Source organism: Ctenopharyngodon idella, chromosome 3 (genome assembly GCF_019924925.1).
Source record: "Ctenopharyngodon idella isolate HZGC_01 chromosome 3, HZGC01, whole genome shotgun sequence".
Lineage (NCBI taxonomy): Eukaryota > Metazoa > Chordata > Actinopteri > Cypriniformes > Xenocyprididae > Ctenopharyngodon > Ctenopharyngodon idella.
In genome coordinates this window covers 13,619,754-13,639,190 of record NC_067222.1, presented here as the reverse complement: position 1 = coordinate 13,639,190, position 19,437 = coordinate 13,619,754, and the positions used below count along the sequence as shown (strand labels likewise).

Here is a 19,437-nt window from a genome sequence, read left to right as displayed (position 1 = left end):
ATCAACTCAAATTTTTAGTTTAACTGAACTCATTTTTGAAGGCAGCTAGGTTAGGCTCCTTACTTTAAGTTAAACTAACAAATCATGTTTACAGCGTGATTGTGTTTTTGATAATTTCTGTGCATGATGTCAATCTAATGCCACACCCACAATAATACATTTTAATAAAACATTACATTTTTAAATGAAAATAAGATTTTCTAAAGTATGTCTTCATGTGTCATTTTCGCTGGAGGACAACAACATAGGCCCAGTTTCACAGACAGGCATAAGCAAGGATTATGCCTTAGTTCAATTAAGACATTTAAGTAGCTTTTTAAAACGTGCCTTGGAAAAAAACATTACTGTTGTGCATCTTGAGACAAAACATTGCCATTGACATATTTTAAGATATGTTAGTACACATTACTTTAAGTTAAATCAGCTCAAACATGCTTTTTTAGTCTGGGACTAGCTTAAGCCTCATCAGTGAAACCGGAGGAAAGTGTATGGAAGCTTGTTTCCACCACTGGAAAAATAAGGTGATCGCAGCTTTTTATCTCACAATTCTGACTTTTTTTTTTTTACCATCACAGTTCTGACTTTATAATTTGCAAATGTGAGTTTATATCTCGTAAATTCTGAGGAAAAAAAAAAAAACAGAATTGTGAGATGTAAATGCGAAATTGTGAGAAAAAAGTCGCAATTATCTTTTATTATTTTCTTTATTCATGACAGAAAGCTTCCATTCCAATTTTTTAGGGGGCTAAGTAGAAAAATGCAAAGGAAAAACTTTGAATGGTCTTGACCACACCTCTGATCTTGATTGGTCTTGGTCTTAAAGGTCTTGATTATATCACTGATAGATGAGATGAAAAACAATTTCATGACTTATTTATAATGCCAAGCACACACTGCATGATTTTCAAAGTCGGTGGATCGCTGTTCTGCATGACTGTCTGGTACCATCTAGTTGCTGTTGTTTGCACTCAACATGACGGGTCACACCCCAGGTGAAAAAAAGTACACTTCTATTATGTACTTAAAGTGCTCTATTTTCGTGCACTAATTTTGTACTTAATATACTGAAAATTCTTCTTTAGTACTTCTTAATCTTAAGAACATCTAAGTGTACTTAACTGTGCTATATTGAGACACCATGAAATATGAACTAAAATGTGCTTTTAATATACTATTTCTGTATTTAAAAAATGTTTTTAGTTACCACTTATAGTATACTTGAACCCATAGTGTACTACAAGTGGTAACTAATTATATTTTTGTAGGCTGTAGGTCGTCGCTGATGTCTTTTCCAGTCAAAACACATTTCACACTGCAGGATTGTGAATCACAGTAAGGTCCAGATATTTAGCATGCTAAATATCTCACAGGCATCAGCAACAAATCGGTGCTTCTCTCAGATGGCGTCTTTGATAGCACACGCTAAGCGATTGTCACTCTTGTGAACAAGCACTGATATGCCTCAGATTTCAGGCATTTGTTGGCAATTTCCATGAAACTGTTGGCGAGTGAAAATTGGGGCTAAAATTGTGCAGTATGCACTTGGCATTAGTTAAAAGGAAAAAAATAGGTAGGAACTCAGTGCTTACATTTATGTCCAGTTGTCATTATCAGTTTTTGACTACAAAAAAGCTTTATTTAACTTCTATCTTTCCCTTGTGATGGGAAAAACACTGTTTTCAGGGTTGACTGTGCGTGGTCCCTCTGGTCCTGTGGTTGCTCCTCTGGGATCTTCAGTGATTCTGCCCTGTTATGTTGATGGACCTTTATTAATAGAGGATCTGGAGGTGGAATGGAGAAGAAGAGACTCAGGGACTTTAGTTCATCTGTTTCAAGATGGTGAGAGTCGACCAGAGTCCCAGCAGCAGGATTATCAAGATAGAGCTCATTTCTTTACTGAGCACATTAAAGATGGAAACTTCTCCCTCCGTCTGGACAATCTGAGAGCTGAAGATAAAGGAGAATACACATGTACAGTTCAGAGTCAGCAGGAGTCTGGAGAGACTGAGGTTGAAATTAAAGTTGATAATGTTGGTGAGTATTGACCACATGAGTCCCTTCCTTCATTTTCACTATGATTTTACAGAAACTAATGACTGAATTCATATTTCCTGCTGTGATATTTACTTTGTTTGTTCTTTCAGAGCGTTTGCTGGTCTCAGGATCAGATCGGTCCATATCTGCGTCTGTGGGTGAAGACGTCACTCTGAACTGCTCTGTAGATTCTCACATCACTCCTGAAGACTTTGAACAGGTTTCATGGAAGAAAACTGATGAAGATGAGGAAATTCTGGTTCTGCTCTACCAAGACAGTGAGACTTTACCAGAGGCATCACATGAGCGATACAGAGACAGAGTTGAGTTATTCACTGCTGAAATCCCCAAAGGAAACTTCTCTGTCCGACTGAAGAGTGTCAGAACTGAGGATAAAGGAGTTTATATGTGTCAAGTGATTGCTGGAGGAGCTTCAGCCAATGCAACTGTAGTGCTGGAGAGACTGGGTGAGTCTTAAAACAGCGAATACACAAGTGTCATTTAGTTACTCGTTTATGTCCAGTTGTATATAAAGTTTATTAAGATTCCAAATTTTACAACAAAGTGATTCCAATGAATACAACTGCCATTTTTAATGGACAATAACTAAACAGCAAAGAAATGACTAGAGTGACCGATCAGATGACTTCACCAGCTAACAGACACACACACAGTTCAGGACAGTGATCTTCACGAGACACATGATTGCTGTAACTTCATTCACACACAAAGCACATTTCAATCCCTCATTCATTTTTTTTCATAATACTTGCATAAAATTATAAAAAGGGCAATTTTAGCTTGTCTAACAACATTAAAATCATTCAGTATATTGTTTTTATATTTATATAGTTTAGTTATTATATACATTTTGTAATTATATTAAATAAGCTAATGATGTGCTTTCTTTGGGGATTCTTTTCGGTAATTATCTTTTCGGTAATTCGTTTATATATATATATATATATATATATATATATATATACAGCTGCTTATTTCTCTTATTTACTTATTTCTCAGTACTTTTTCAAAACTCTTCACACAGTTCTCTTCACCAACTTTCATCTTGGCACAGCTGTTAATTTCACAATATTTATTCTTTATTTAAAAGGGACAGTGCACATTAATTAACATGATCACTCATGTCCATCATGTTAATGTGACAGATTTAGCCATACAGGCTATAGTTTTCCTGATACGTTGATGGTAAAGAAAAGTCCATAAGTACATAAAACATGAAAAATCATATAAAAACACATTCCAGTAAACATAGCCATAACCAGAGCATATTAACACAAACACAAAATGACTGTAAATATAAGGAGACAGAAACAAGCCACTACTCCAAATTATGAAGACATGTTTGATTATCCAATAACCACTGTTTTAATGATGCAGAAAATGCAGTAAAATGTAATATTTCTTAATTATGTGGGTACAGTATTCCAGGTATGTGCTGCTCTATAATAAAAGGTTGACTGCCCAAAAGCATTTGTTATTGGAATATTGTGGACGTAAACTAATGTCATATGTTTTTGAAACAAAAAAGCTTGTTGAATTGCACTACTATAAAAAATATACATTGCATTAACCATTAACCATGCTTGTATTTTAATGCGTTGTATTTTTAGGGCTTGCTAGTGATGGCCGATTTCGAAACACTGCTTCATGAAGCTCCGGATCTTTATGAATCTTTTGTTTTGAATCAGTGATTTGGAGCGTGTATCAAACTGCCAAATTCACGTGATTTTAGTAAATGATGCTTCATTACGTCATCACTGTTTCTGAACATTTCAAAACAGTTCGAAATGTCAATGGTTCACCGGTAGAGGGCGATGATAAAGTGAACCCATGAATCATGCAGATTCACTGAGAACTGTTGAACAAGTGTCTATGGGCTTTACCCTATGGTTTTATACATTTGTAGATTTTTTTAATTAGACATTAGAATAATTAAAATGAATAATGGTAGTTATTAATCTCTTATTGGCCTGTTTAGCTTGAGCCATGGAACAGAGAAACAAGCCCTGAAAATTGATAAAAGAACACATATTATACAGACACTCTATATTTAATCTTATTAGATGATTAGTTCATTGCATTTGATAGATTTTACTTTTAATAAAACTTTTGCAATACATTTGTAAAAGGTGTTTTCATGCATGTTTGGCCTGAGTTTTGTTGCATTTGCACTTTTCTGACCACTAGGGGACGGGGGTGACATGTCCCCCGCACTTTTAATAAAACGTAAATTCGTCCACTGCACTTTTTTCGGGCAAGTGTTTACATAGAGGCCAATGTGAATAAATCTAGATTTAAATTCAAAGAGACAAGATAGTCTATGTATGACCTGTCGTCAAGGGCGCGGGAAGATGTTTTAGGTTGGGGGTGCTGTGCATGGGGAGGGGGGGGTATATACTTAATAAAATGAAGCATTTATTATATAGAAGCATTTACCTCCAGCACCCCCACTTCCCGCAACAGGGTCTGGCTGCAGAATTAAAGGGTTAGTTCACCCAAAAATGAAAATTCTGTCATTAATTACTCACCCTCATGTCGTTCCACACCCGTAAGACCTTCGTTCATCTTCGCAAATTAAGATATTTTTGTTGAAATCCGATGGCTCAGTGAGGCCTGCATAGCCAGCACGTGGTTTCAGCAGTTTGACGGTTTGACATGCGATCCGAGTCATGATTCGACACAAAAGATTCATAACGCTCCGAAGCTTAATCAAAATATTTTTACAAATTAAAATAGCTGTTTTCTATGTGAGTATACTTTAAAATGTATTTTTTCCTGTTATTGCAAAGCTGAATTTTCAGCTGTCTTCGGTGTCACATGATCCTTCAGAAATCATTCTAATATGATGATTTTCTGCTCAAGAAACATTTATTATTATTATCTGTGCTGAAAACAGTTGCTTAAAATTGTTGTAGAAACCATGATACATTTAATTTTTCTGGATTCTTTGATGAATAGAAAGTTCAATGAACAGCATTTATTTAATAATGTTAATAATGTTAATATTAATAATGTTTCTTGAGCAGCAAATCATCATATTAGAAGGGTCATGTGACACTGAAGACTGGAGTAATGATACTGAAAATTCAGCTTTGATCACATATTGTACATTTTACAATATATTCACATAGTAAACAGCTATTTTAAATTGTAATACTATTTCACAATATTACTGTTTTTACTGCATTTTTTGTTTAAATAAATCCAGCCTTAGTGAGCAGAAGAGACATTTCAATTGTACAATTGTAATGTTTCCAAACTTTTGATAGGTACTGTATTGTTCTGCCTTATTCTGTGATCTTTTTTACATTGTATAAAATCCATGAGGACTTAATGCACAAGTGTTTGTAGTACATAAACCAATCATAGAATTGTCATAAAATATAGGGAAAAATATTAAATATTGGTTATTGTTCAGCAGTGTATTTGATTTCTTATTAAAAGCAAACTGATTTCAAAATAAAAGCAAGAGATGAGATTTAAAAAAAAAAAAAAAAAAAAAAAAAATCTATCAATTAGACAAAGGTCAAATAAAAACTGGTATTACACCCAAAATTTCTTTCCCCTTCACTTCTGAAACGATGGCTACGCCCCTGGACAGTATATATGCAGAAAAGCTGATAAAGACACAAAAGTTGTGTTTACATTTAATTCAATGCCTTCACTGTCACTTTCCCTGTGTAGCCTACATGTAAGCAGCTTTCTCTAGAGTGAACTAGATTATAACATTATTCTCTGATGCTGATGTACAGTTCAAACGTTAAATCTGAGGTAGACATATAACTTTCCTTAACTTTATATCGTGGCTGTGCTGCAGTACTGGGGTTTCCCTCAATACGTCACACTCCAGGATTCCCCTAACGCTTAACTTATCTTTATAGACTAAAACAGTGAAAGACCACCAAACTCGCACCTTATATAGGTTACAGGCAAGCAGGTCGACTCAGAATATGAACGTAATGTGCAAAGTTTGATGCTAATTGTTTCCCAGTGAAATACTGGCATAAAGTTGTCTTGACATTGGATGGTCCATATTCGCAAATTTAGGGATCGTCTCTAAAGTTACACACAACATTTCTAACTTCAATATCATTTGAAGAGAATGACTTACAGTCATGAAACCAACTGTGAAGTGTTCATGTAGGTTTCAGGTATGATGCACACCTTTTAGATTCTTGATATTGAATAAAATAAACTGTCAAGTTAGCATATATGCTCATACACAAAATATACCATAATTTAAAGCTCTATGGTATTTGAAGAGAATGAATTACAGTCTGTAAAGTGTTCATGTAGGTGTGATGCACAACTTTTAGACTGTTGATAATAAATATGAACTCATGCTGTAGTGAAAAATAGTAATACACATTTGACAGTTTGTTTTATTAAATATCAAAAATGTATACCATAATTTTAGATTGTTGATATTAAAATAAATATAACCTCATGCAGTAGTAAATAATTAGCAATATTTTTTTTATTAGTTTATTTTATTAAATATAAAAAAAATCTAAAAGGTGTGCATCATGCTTGACACCTACACGAGCACATCACAGTTTATGACTGTAAGTCATTATCTTCAAATGATATTGAAGTTAGAAATGTGTACACCAATGTCGTAAGTAACTTTAGAGACGGTCCCTAAATTTGCAAATATGGACCATCTAATGTCAGGACAACTTTATGCCAGTATTTCACTAGGAAACGCTTGAACGACTGATCCATGAAAATGCTACGTGGAATCTTATTGGCTGAGAGTGAACTGCTCATGGAATTCTTTCGACAAAGATGGATATTTAATTTTTTTTTAACAATTTAATAATATTAATCAAAATGTAGGTCATATCTTAGAAATGGCTCGGAATGGGGCGCTTGAAGGGTTTCTATATTAATAAGCTTGTTTGTCTAACTGCATCACATACAGGTCAAACGCCACTGAACGATTTATCTAAAACCATCATATTATCCAATATCATGGACCAAAACATTAAATTAAACATTAATTGAAAACAAAAGATTAAACAACTCATTTAATGCTATAAATCAGTCTATTTAGAAAAGTGTAAAATGTTATAAATTAGCCTATTAAAAATTAATTCATTACAATATCGTTTGAAATGAATGAAGACATGTTTCGTCCAGTGTTTTCAAACTAATCTCTTGAATTAATGATTCTGATACATCAAATACATTTTAAGAGCCACTGGTCACCACCTACTGGCAGAACAGTGTAATAACATTAGTTTCAAAGGTCATTTACTCGTTTTTATTGCTGAAAGCAGTGTATATTCGGACTATAAATTGTTATTGCATACTTGCGTTATTATTTAATGTTTGCAACACAGAAGTAGCAATAGTGTGTTGTTGAAAACACTTTGTGAAGCTGTTTAAAACATAAAGCTTACATGACCACTGCTTTCAGCGGCAATGCAAAAGCAGGTTTGAATATTCCAGTATGATCGTAATTTCAAAGGTTTAATAGACAGCCGAATCGTTGTCATTTAGGAATAAGATCGCGTTCTTTTGATTAATCGTGCATACATAAGAGCTTATAGCTAAAGTATTTTTGTATGTCATGTTTTATACCAGACCTAAAAAAAAAAAAAAAAAAAAAAAAAAAAAGAAATTCACTATAGGTGGTATATTTGATCTCCACATTTTAAGTATTTATAAAAAAATATTTGTGTACTTCGTCCACCACTGGTAGCCTACATGTAAGCAGCTTTCTCTACAGTGAACGAGATTATAACGTTATTCTCTGATGATGTACAGTTCAAACGTTAAATCTGAGATAGACACATAACTTTCCTTAACTTTATATCACAGCTGTGCTGCAGTACTGGGGTTTCCGTCAGGCTACACAGGGAAAGTAACAGTGAAGGCATTAAATTAAATGTAAACACAACTTTTGTGTCTATCAGCTGACTTTTCTGCATACTGCCCCTGATAATTATCACACATGCACTTACCATTTGCTCCGTTAATGCAAATCCGTTTTAATGAATGAAATGAATGACTTCCTCTAACTGTTGCTCTGCTCTTCGTCAACACGCGCTTGCACCACCTGCTGGTGAGGTCGACTAACAGCAGATGGAGATTATGCTCGGTACTCTACTGCTTTTCCTGCAGTTCCCGGATGTGAAATGTTGAAATTTGAACCACTGAATTTGTGGACACGAATATTATAGGTTGTATTTTTAAACAGAATGAATATTTTGGAAGTGAAATCTGAAAGGTGAATATGGATGATTGAATTTTTAACAATGAAAATGTGTGTGAAATGTTTTGAATTGAAATATTCACAGCTTAAATATACAACCATGTTGAATTTCAGCCCATAAAAATGCAAGCCCTAAAAATACAATGCATTAAAATACAAGCACGGTTAATGCAATGCATATTTTTTTTCCAAGTAGTGCAATTCAAAAAGCTTTTTATTTCAAAAACATATGGCATTATAGTGATGTGACGTTTGACACCGAGGCTTCGGAGCTTGTATCAAAAAAAATGAAACGTCTCACAGTGAAGCACTGTATCGGAGCTTGATTCGCTTTGCCATAACCACGTGATCGGTGACGTCCGAAGCTTCGTTTTCGCACACAACCACGTGACTGCTTCGTATTCTGATTCACATAACGTGAACAATTGCGCAGATGTGGTGTCATTTGCTTTTTAGCAAAAGAATGTCATAATACGAATAAATATTTACATGTGCAGTTTTGTGCATGTTCAGTTTGTATTTCTTCCCAGTTCATACTTCATTCTATGCCAATCTTCATTTATTTTTATAATATATGCCCAAGCTCGCCTATTTTCCCCCCAAAAAATTATGTACAGACTCATTTATTCAAATTGTCTAAGTAAAATGACACGTGAAAGACTTTTTTTTTTTTTTTTTTTTTTTTTTTTTTTACATTTTTTTACAGTAATTTACATTGTTTTATACGCTTTTCATGGCACAGACTGATTTATTACATGAAACAGTCCAGAAATAGCTGGGTCGTCTGGGACGCAAATGCAGTTTTTTTTCCACCTTTTGACCACAAGATGTCGTTAGTGTGCACCGTGTTGAAAAGCTTCGAGTAATGAACCTTTTTACGATACACTTGAGGGGAAAGCCTCGGTGCTTCACAAAGATTAATTTCGCCATCATTATGGCATTAGTTTACTTCCATATAATATCCCCTCTAGTAATGGCTCTAATAGATGAGTTATGTTTTTTTTTTTTTTTTTCCTAATAAACTGGACTTCTAATAAGTGGAGGTGGGGCCATACCATGCAAAATTGTATTCACAAATAAAATGTAATCATATTTTCCCAGTTTAAAAGATCATAGCAAAATTTTACAATGATGATATAAATTAGACATTTTATGCAATATTTCAAAGCCTGCTTATAGAGAATTTCTATTGAATGTAATGTAGGAAGGTCATAAATATACAAACTGAAAAACAAAGGACCCAATATTGAACCTTGAGGTACGCCAACATAATTAGTAATTATTTTTAAAGTCTTATGGCCTACCCAAAACACTGTTTTCTATCAGCAAGGTATGCTCTTATCCATTTAATTACCTCTGGTGAGAAATTATAAACAGATAACTTGTTAATTAAAACCTCATGATTTACTGTGTCGAATGTTTTCTTTAAATCTAGATAGACAGCTTCCACCACACCTCCTTTATCCAATTTATATTTTATATTTTCTAAAATAACAATTAGCAGTTTCTGTAGAATGATACTTTCAAAACCCAAATTGCATCAGATGTAATGAGAATGGAGTACTATTCAAATGTGATATTATCTGTTCAGAAATCCATTTTTCTGGAGTTTTAAATACTGCTGGAAGGATACTAATTGGTCTATAATTAATAGCCATGTGATCACCTGATTTGAACACTGGTGTTATTATTGCAGATTTCCAAGCACTTGGAAAAACTCCTTAATTTATAGACCAATTAACAAACATCTAAAATCCACTAAAATAACCAAAACGCTTCATCCATGTTTCAAATCAGCTCATTCTTCCACAACACTAGCAAAGATAGCAAAAAACACACGCTATTACTCATAAAACAATGGCCTAAAAACAATAACGACAGGAAGCATTACACAGTCTTTTTGTTTGTAAAATATATTTACAAAATGAGATTGATATCCTTCTACTGTTTATAATTCACCTAAGTAAATTTTACATGGTCCATGTTTACATCACAGTATGAAATTATTCATAAAATGTCCTCTTTTGTATAAATGGTAATGAAATTACAGTTTGTTTGTTTATAATCGCTAAGACACATTTCTCAATACAGGTCATTTTTTCATAACTCTTCACACAGTTCTCCTGACCAACTTCACAGCAGTTAATTCATATTCAAAATGCACTAAATCTACCAAAACACTTCATTCATGACTCAAATCAGCTCATTCTTCCAGAACACTAGCAAAGTTTTGAGTTCATCACTCAATAAAACACAGATCCGAAAAAATTGACAAAAACATGACCTACAAACTGATGGCACGTGGTTAAGTGTTCAACTACAGTTTAGCATTAGCTGCAGTTGATCTAATAGTTTTGATAGTATTTTCTTTTCTTAGCTTTGGAATATATTTCAGCACAGTATTATTGTAGAAATGTAGGAAATCACTTTTGCAGATCTTTCAGTGGTGACTGTGTCTGAGTCAGAAAAGAAATCATGCATGCAATAATGTGTTAAATTGACATCATGCTTGTGTGTGTCCTGCTTTATCATATCTTAGGGACAAATTTGTGCAATATAAGGAACTTTGCACAATAATAACATTGTTCAATAACTGTGTGTGTTTCTCAGGTTTCTCTGCTCTACACATAATAATGATGATTCTCTGTGTTTCTGCATCTGGATCTGCTCTTCTGCTCTGCTGTCTGATCTACTGCAGATCACCTACTAAAGGTACAAATATAACAGGAACATACTCTGATTTACAGTGATTCAGTGCAAAATACATCTGAACATAATAATAATAATTAACCATCTTCATAATAATTAGTGTTTATTGAGTGTGTAAATCAAACAGCTGCTGCTGAAACTTCTTGACTAGAAAAAATCAAGAAGTCAAAAGTTTGTTAGTGTGATAGATGACGAGTTTAATTCATTTGAGTTATTAATATTTTGACAAATAGATCACCAAGATGAGATAAGACATACGTTATAAAACATTAAAGACATTTCTGGTAGCAGTAGATAAGGTATTGTTGAATTAATATCATCAGATTTGAAGTGTCCTGAAGCTTTGTGTTTCTAGTAGCTGAACTCAGGAAAACTATAGCAAAATCTAGTACCTGTAGACCGATCGCTCATCAGTGTTGTGTACGGTAACAGAAATAATTGCTAGATGACTCTATTTTCTTTGTTTGAATATTTTTGTGAAGTGTGTTTTTGTGGTTTTGATAGCATCAATCAGTGTCATTTTTCTGATTCTAGATTCATGAACAAACCGCTAGTGTTTACAAATGATTATGGTCATGTGTTTCTGACAATGTCCCAATAATCTGATCACAAAATATTTGCACCTGTATTTAGTGTGATTAAAACAGCCTGACAGAGGCTGATAGTGGGGTTATTTGGCCTCAACATTTACCTCACATTTGAAATGAAATTTCTTTTCCTTCTCAGGTTTGATTGTGCAAAATTCTTTAAGCAGTAAGTTTCTGGGAGGTTCAGTGGTTTTGCCCTGTCATGTTCCTCCAAACTTACTAACTGAAAATCTGAAAGTGGAATGGAGCAAAAAAGATTTAAAGGATCTGGTTCATCTGTATGAAGATGGTGAGAGTCGAACAGAGAAACAGCAGCAGGATTATCAAGATAGAGCTCATTTCTTTACTGATCACATTAAACATGGAAACTTCTCCCTCCGTCTGGACAATCTGAGAGCTGAAGATAAAGGAGAATACACATGTACAGTTTACAGCAAGAGGGATTGTGTGTTTTCAGCCAAAACAAATTTGGATCTGAGTAAGTAAACGGATAAAAACAAATCAAACTCGACTCTTAATAGTTCATCAACAATACAGTACAAAGAGTTTTCAGCTGGTTTGATTATTTAGTGTTTTAGTGATACATCAATATTACATGTTTGAGGCAGGAGAACTCAAGATAATGAAGACATGTTACAGTGCTGTCAATTTATCACGTTATTCACAACTGATTACCGTAATGTTCAAAGTGTGTGTGTGTGTGTGTGTGTGTGTGTGTGTGTGTGTGAACATTTGCAATTATTTCAACAAGATAATTACATAGTATCTGATTATATTTGTAATCCTGAATATGTAGTTATAAATCTTAAGAAATGTATTAATATATCTATATAATCAGAGCTATAACTATATAATCAGGATTAAAAATATTGAGATGTCATATATATGTTATCAAGACGTGTCTCTCTGTTCACAAACATGAGTGTCAGTTACTGTAAGAACATTTGGTCAAGAAAAATAAGTCTGCATGATATCTACAGCAGTGTACAGTAAATGTGATTACTGTATATAATAGAGCAACATCATTCTTACAGTATAATTTACAGTATTTGACAGTATCAACTCTACTGTCAAAACTGCATGGTCACAGCTTCATGAAGCACATATTTTGATAAAATATACTTTATACACTGAAAAAATATTTTGAGGTGATCTAAAAATCTGCCTTATGTGGTAAAATCTAAATTAATTAATTCCATCAGATCAAATACATTATTTAATTTGACTGAATCAACCTGACTACAGGAAATGGTTATTTTTTATGGGTTAAATAAAGTATAGATTCTTAAGGTAATAACTTGCACATTATCACTTTTTGCAGGATATGGAAATTAGTATTTTTTTTCTGATGTGACACTGGAAATGTTTTCATTCAGCACTTCTGAGGCCCTGTCCCAAATGGCACACTTCTCTGCACTATCGGTCTTGTGGACGTAAAATGGCTGCCTCGTGCGTGTGTCCGTTAAGTCCACGAGACTGTAGGAGTATGAGGTTTCTGCGGAACAAAAGTGGGCATTTCTGAATTTGTGGGTGTTTTCAAACTGGTGGGTGTTTATAAATCATGCAATGACAATGATCCCCTTCACCCGACCCCACCCCTAAACCCTACCCACACTCTGATGTGGGCAAATCAGGTAACGCTCTCAAAAACGCCCCTCTGTTTATGGCCTCACCTACTGATCTGGTAACTCCTATTACTCTCCTGCAGAGACCTGTACTTGGACTGTAGGGTGTCCCATTTGTCATTTTAGCTTTCAGAAGAGTGCTCACGAGCGCCCTCTTTGCAGTCGATATTCACCCTCGAAGCACACCTTTGCACTGGTGCGGCTCTGCAGCAGACTTCTTCCCATCAGTCAAAGCAGCGTTACGTCACGAAAGTAGGAAGACCGCGAGTGTTTAGGGTGCCATTTGGGACAGGGCCTAAGAGCAATTTGAAACATATCTTGGATTGTTTGCTACTGAATTATGCTTAAAATTATAAAAACTGAAAAAAATATATTTATATTTTTTTTTATGTATTTTGCATATTAAACCAAATCAATTAATTAATAGCAAGTTGTGAGTGATGGACTAGCTGTTATGCAAGTATTTTTCTTCTTTTGTATTAATAGTTTTTTCCACATTAAAACATGTTTCTATTCCTTTATAGAGATCGTTATGTCTGGCAAAGGCATTCCTCTGGGAGGTTCAGTGGTTTTGCCCTGTCAGGTTGACAAAAGCTTGTTACAGGAGAGTCTGAAGGTGGAATGGAGAAGAACAGACTCAGACACTTTAGTTCATCTGTATGAAGATGGTGAGAGTCGAGCAGAGGAACAGCACAAGGATTATCACAAAAGAGCTCAGTTCTCAAATAAGAAGATTAAAGATGGAAACTTCTCCCTCCGTCTGAAAAAACTGAGAGCTGAAGATAAAGGGGTTTACAGATGTAAAGTTTACAGTGACCAGGATTGTGTGTTTTCAACTGATGCAGAGTTGATACTGGGTAAGTGTAAAAAAAAAAAAAAAAAACTGCTTCTGTTGTAGCCCTGATCAATATATGATTTTGATTAAGCAGTACAGTTACAATAAAAATTTAAGTAATACATTTTTTATCATTTAAGTGATAAATATAATTGTCTGGGCTGGTCATATATCATTAATTATATACATAAAATGATTAATTTTGATTGAGCACCAACTACATCTGAACATGTATTTATATGCCTTATCAGCTGGAGCTGGGTTTATAAAGGTGAGTGTCTATGGAAAGTAAATTCCCAATAAATTAAAGAGCAGAAGTCAATAAATTAAACAGGGTATCCGCGGGGCATTAAAAAGCATTAAAAGTCATTAAATGGATTTTGCGAAAATTAAGGCCTTAAACGGCATTAAAAAGCATTAAATTTTATTTCTACAGGCATTACATTTTTTACATAGTTTTGAAGAAAAATAATACTACCAGTTTATTTTGAATAAAGCCTAAATAATTAATAACTTTGATTTGCTGTCGCAAAATATGTACAGTGGTGTGATACACACATGGAACCCGTTTGGTAATTGCCTCCGGCCGTAACGTTGTTTTGGACAGCGGTGCGCTGGGACCTGGAGATGGATGGCTGCATCAGTGTTGCCAACTTAGCGACTTTTCAGACCCCTTTTGCGACTTTTTTCTAAGAAAGCGCGTTGTGACGAATATAGCGATTTGTTAACCTGATCTAGCTTCCGAGACACCCTGGTACTGCTGCACGAGCGCGAGATCTTGCTTTCCTGCCGCTGGCGCACCTCTCTGGTTCAGCAGCGCATCAGTTGAGGATGTGCACTCTGTCAGAGAACAAATAAAATAGATACTATTGCTTCTAACCTGAGTGATCATTTTACGTGTACATACAGCCAAAATCACAGCAAATGTCTTTATCTTATGTGTATGGTGATTTTGTCAGACAGCTCGATTATAAATCAGGATTTTAGCGCTGGTTTAACATGTCAGGGCTCGAACTTTACTTTCCCGACCGGACAAGGACGTGATTAAAACGTCAATACCTAAAAAAAAAACCCAGCAACTTGGGAATCACCAAAACGCGAGTGACTGATTTTATTACATTTAGTGTTTGTGGCGATCGATAGTGGATAATAATAGGCTGTATAATGTAGTGACGATAACAAGGTTGTGCTGTTGAGGCTCGCGCACCATCTGGAGGAGAAATGGAAACATGAGCGAAGCGCACACAAAAAGAAACTCAGTTAAACATACTGCGGTAAATGTGGAGTTTTTATAACTTGATACTGGTAAGCAAAATCACACAACCAAGAATGCTGTTTTCTTAAATAGGCTACCATCACGATTAAAAACGTGACACTGATTTCATACAACAGTTCAATTAACAAGTAGTTAATATTAAGCCACTTAAATTTTAGAAGGAACATTGACTGTTTTTGTTCTATTTTAGCAGCAAAAATAGTCTCAAACAAAGATCACAGCAGAAGCGCAACACTCAGTCTTGTTTTCATTACTGAATGATTAAGCGTTTTGAATGAATCGGTTGAGTCAAAGATTAAATGACCCATTCATAAACAACTGCCTCATTCTTGAATGAATCAGCCATTGGAATGAATCGTTTGAATGAATCAATCAATGACTCACTCATTAAGACGGTTACTTGCTGCCACCTACTGGTGGTTTAGTTTCATTTTTAAAAGTATAATCCCCCCCCCAACATTTCATATTTGTATTTTCAAACAATTTTTAAAACAATCCCATAACATTATTTAATGCAGTTGTAATCAATCAACAATATGCATATTTACATATGTCAAAGCAGCAATATTCTGAAAGGATATTGCTTCAGAACAAATTTATATTTCCACCACAAAAAAAAAATAAAAATAAAAAATACTATTTTTTTTCCCGACAAGCAATTGTTTTACTCGTACAAGTGAATGACTGATTTATGTGTGTCCACATGAAAAGGCTTAATGTCGAGCCCTGTATGTAATCTTAATGGGCCGCGCTTCAGTCACCATTTCATATTGTCTGACAACAAAAACAGAAAAATATATAGATGACACAATTTTATTAGGAATTTGGCTGTATTAAAATATATTATATAAGCAAAAGGGTAGCAGCAGAGAAGCAAACAAATGTAAAGGGCTGACACTTGGCAGAATGCAACAATGATATGATGAATGTTCTAATTGCCGTATGTCGTCATCTATCGACATTTAGCAGCATATATATGGCATTAAAAAATTAAAAAATTCGCATTAAAAAGCATTAAATTAGATTTGATGAAACCTGTAGAAACCCTGTTAAAATATAAAAGCTATTGGCAGATAATATCAAAAAAATCCCAATTCATGGAAGGAGTTATTGTGCTTTTGGCCTGTGAGAGTCATGTCTATTCTCAGCACAAACTCAAGCTGTTCATTTGTAGTTTGGTAGATGTAGATTTCTCCAGCAGATGCTCTCTCTGTAGTAAATAGTCCTAATCAGCCTGTGTTAGTGCACAACATAATGCCAGACAGAAATGCTCTTTCACTTTACTTGAACTATTCTACCAACTCATTCATGCCTAGATAATAGTGCATGCTTACACAGAAAAGCCAGACCTCCTTCACCCTGTCCACTGACTCTGTGTTTATGGTGTATAGAGTATCACTGCGCTGAAGATGTACTGCTCTTGAAACTGGTCCCCTAGTCTCACATGACTACAACTTTGACTAAACCACAAAAGGCCATAATGTGCCTCATTCTGACCAAGAACTGCCCTCTAAAACATGAAGAGCCATTCTGACTAACATGTACAGTAACTAATCACAGTTCATTTTATTCATACATGCTGTTATGAGATGCATTATTATGGAAGTTTATTAATGCCAATGTTTTTTAAATAAAAAGCTTGTTGAAAAAAATATGCATTGCATTAACCTTGCTTGTATTTTAATGCATTGTATTTTTAGGGCTTGCATTTTTATGGGCTGAAATTCAACATGGTCGTATATTTAAGCTGTGAATATTTCAATTCAAAACATTTCACCCATATTTTCATTATTAAAAATTTGAAGATTCATATTCACATTTAAGATTTCACTTCCAACATATTCAGTCTGTTTTAAAATACAATCTAAAATATTCAACAGGCAATGTTCGGTCCAATTTATTTCGCTTTACAAATTCACTTCCAAAAATTCAGTGGTTCAAATTCGGCAGAAAATTCAACATTTCACATCCGGGAACTGCAGGAAAAGCAGTAGAGTGCTGATGCATGATCTCCATCTGCTGTTAGTCGATCTCACCAGCAGGTGCCGCTAGCGGCTGTTGACAAAGTTCAGAGCAACGGTTAGTAAGTCATTCATTCATAAAAATAGATTTACAGAAATAGAGCAAGCAGTAAGTGCAGGTGTGATGATTATCAGGGACAGAATATATATGTGGAAAAGCTGATAAAGACACAAAAGCTGTGTTTATATTTAGTTCAATGTCTTCATGATTACTTTCCCTGTGTATAGACTGCATGAATATGTTGGAAGTGAAATATAAAAGGTGAACATGAATCTTTGAATTTTTAACAATGAAAATGTGTTTGAAATATTTTGAATTGAAATATTCACAGCTTAAATATACGACTATGTTGAATTTCAGACTATAAAAATGCAAGCCCTAAAAACACAATGCATTAAAATACAAGCACGGTTAATGCAATGCACTTTTTTTAATTAGTGCAATTCAACAAGCTTTATATTTCAAATACATTTGGCATTAATAAACTTCCATACATTATACCACAATTATAGACTGGTGTGGAAAATAGTCATTTGGAGACTCAAGTTACAAGCATCACAAGTACAGAACAGAAAATAAGTACAGACTATTTCACAAATACAACTCAGAAAATGAAGCAAATGAATCAGTTCTGGCTGTGGATATCTAGTTTAACTGCTATTAAAGTGCCTTGAACAAACTCTGATTATCTTTAAAAGATCTGACGTCATCAACCTAACAAACTTTACATGAACTGAATCCAGTGATTTTCTTAAAAAAAAAAAAAAAACCCTTAAAACCCCTGTGCTTAACCCTTAATAAATGTTTGGGCTTTTAATGCAATTTTTTAGGGCTGTTTAATGAAGAAAAAAAAAAAAAAATACACAAAATATGCCTCTTATTTTTAACATAAATAAATGTTTAATTTTCAGGATTCATTGTGGAACCTTCTCATCACACACCTGTTCCTCTGGGATCTTCAGTGGTTCTGCCCTGTTATGATGACAGACTCTCTACAATGGACGGTCTGAAGGTGGAATGGAGAAAAAAAGACTTAGAGGATCTGGTTCATCTGTATGAAGATGGTGAGAGTCAAGCAGAGAAACAGCACAAGGATTATCATGACAGAGCTCATTTCTTTACTGATCAGATTCAACACAGAAACTTCTCCCTCCGTCTGGACAATCTGAGAGCTGAAGATGAGGGAGAATACACATGCACATGCACAGTTCGCAGTGGATTCATTTGGCAATTTTCAACCGAGATAAATGTGGTACTGAAACTACTGGGTAAGTCAACAGAAGAGAAAAAGACCTACTCTTCAATCCTTAATCAGTACACAAACAAAAATAGTGCTAAATAGCACCAGCAGTGGTTCATTGAATCATAGGGGAACCTCTTTAAATGTTATATAGCACCTTTAAAGGTGATATACAGCGCCTTTGTCATATGGTGCTATGTAGAAGAAGCATAAGAGGTGCCATTTAGCACCAGCAGTGGTTCATTGGCTCATAATCATAGGGGAACCTTTTTTAGTGCTATAGCACCTATTCTTAAAGAAGCTTTCTAGCATTTGTCAAATTAGAGGTGCCATATATTGTTTTATGAGCTAGCAGGGCCCATTATAATGCCAGATACTACTATAGACGAGTCAATATGCTTCTAAATGACACTTTTACTTAAAAGATGAATGATAATTAATAATTTCTTACCAAATCATCAGTCAGGGAATATACATGTACAACATCACAATATACTCCCCTTTTATACACATACAAAATAATGCAACAAGCTTGAAATATGTACATTTTCGAAGAAGACAATAGTCCTGTTTTTACATACATTCTTTACTTTATTTGGAAAATCTGTAGTCTTTTTGACATTAGATTAATGAGTGAGTGAAATTACTCAAAATTGCTAATACAACCACTTTCAAACTGGATACTGGATAAGATAAGATAGATAGGGAGGATCATCCCATGCAGTATGACCACATTGTGCTCATGTTGGATGGCCAGTTAATCACAGAGGAGAGCGAGGACCTCTCATCCGTCTGTGTGTATATTTTACATTAGGAATCCAATCCAGTATCCTAAAGGACTGAAAAAGACACTGACCTTTTTGGAGCG

The 19,437-nt window shown here is 34.6% G+C and overlaps 2 protein-coding genes across 2 annotated transcripts in view; both read left to right on the top strand.

Moving 5' to 3' along the window:
- Positions 1-19,437, top strand: part of LOC127510021 (ecto-ADP-ribosyltransferase 5-like) — a 101,284-nt gene that overhangs the window by 48,137 nt on the left and 33,710 nt on the right. The gene's annotated exons all lie outside the window — the stretch shown is intronic.
- The window catches only part of LOC127509874 (uncharacterized), a 196,512-nt gene that overhangs the window by 154,438 nt on the left and 22,637 nt on the right, over positions 1-19,437 (top strand). The window contains exons 9-14 of the mRNA XM_051889078.1: positions 1,684-2,034; positions 2,145-2,501; positions 10,886-10,987; positions 11,711-12,049; positions 13,721-14,053; positions 18,241-18,597. Coding sequence (XP_051745038.1) covers positions 1,684-2,034; positions 2,145-2,501; positions 10,886-10,987; positions 11,711-12,049; positions 13,721-14,053; positions 18,241-18,597 — 1,839 coding nt within the window. The remainder of the gene's footprint in view (positions 1-1,683; positions 2,035-2,144; positions 2,502-10,885; positions 10,988-11,710; positions 12,050-13,720; positions 14,054-18,240; positions 18,598-19,437) is intronic.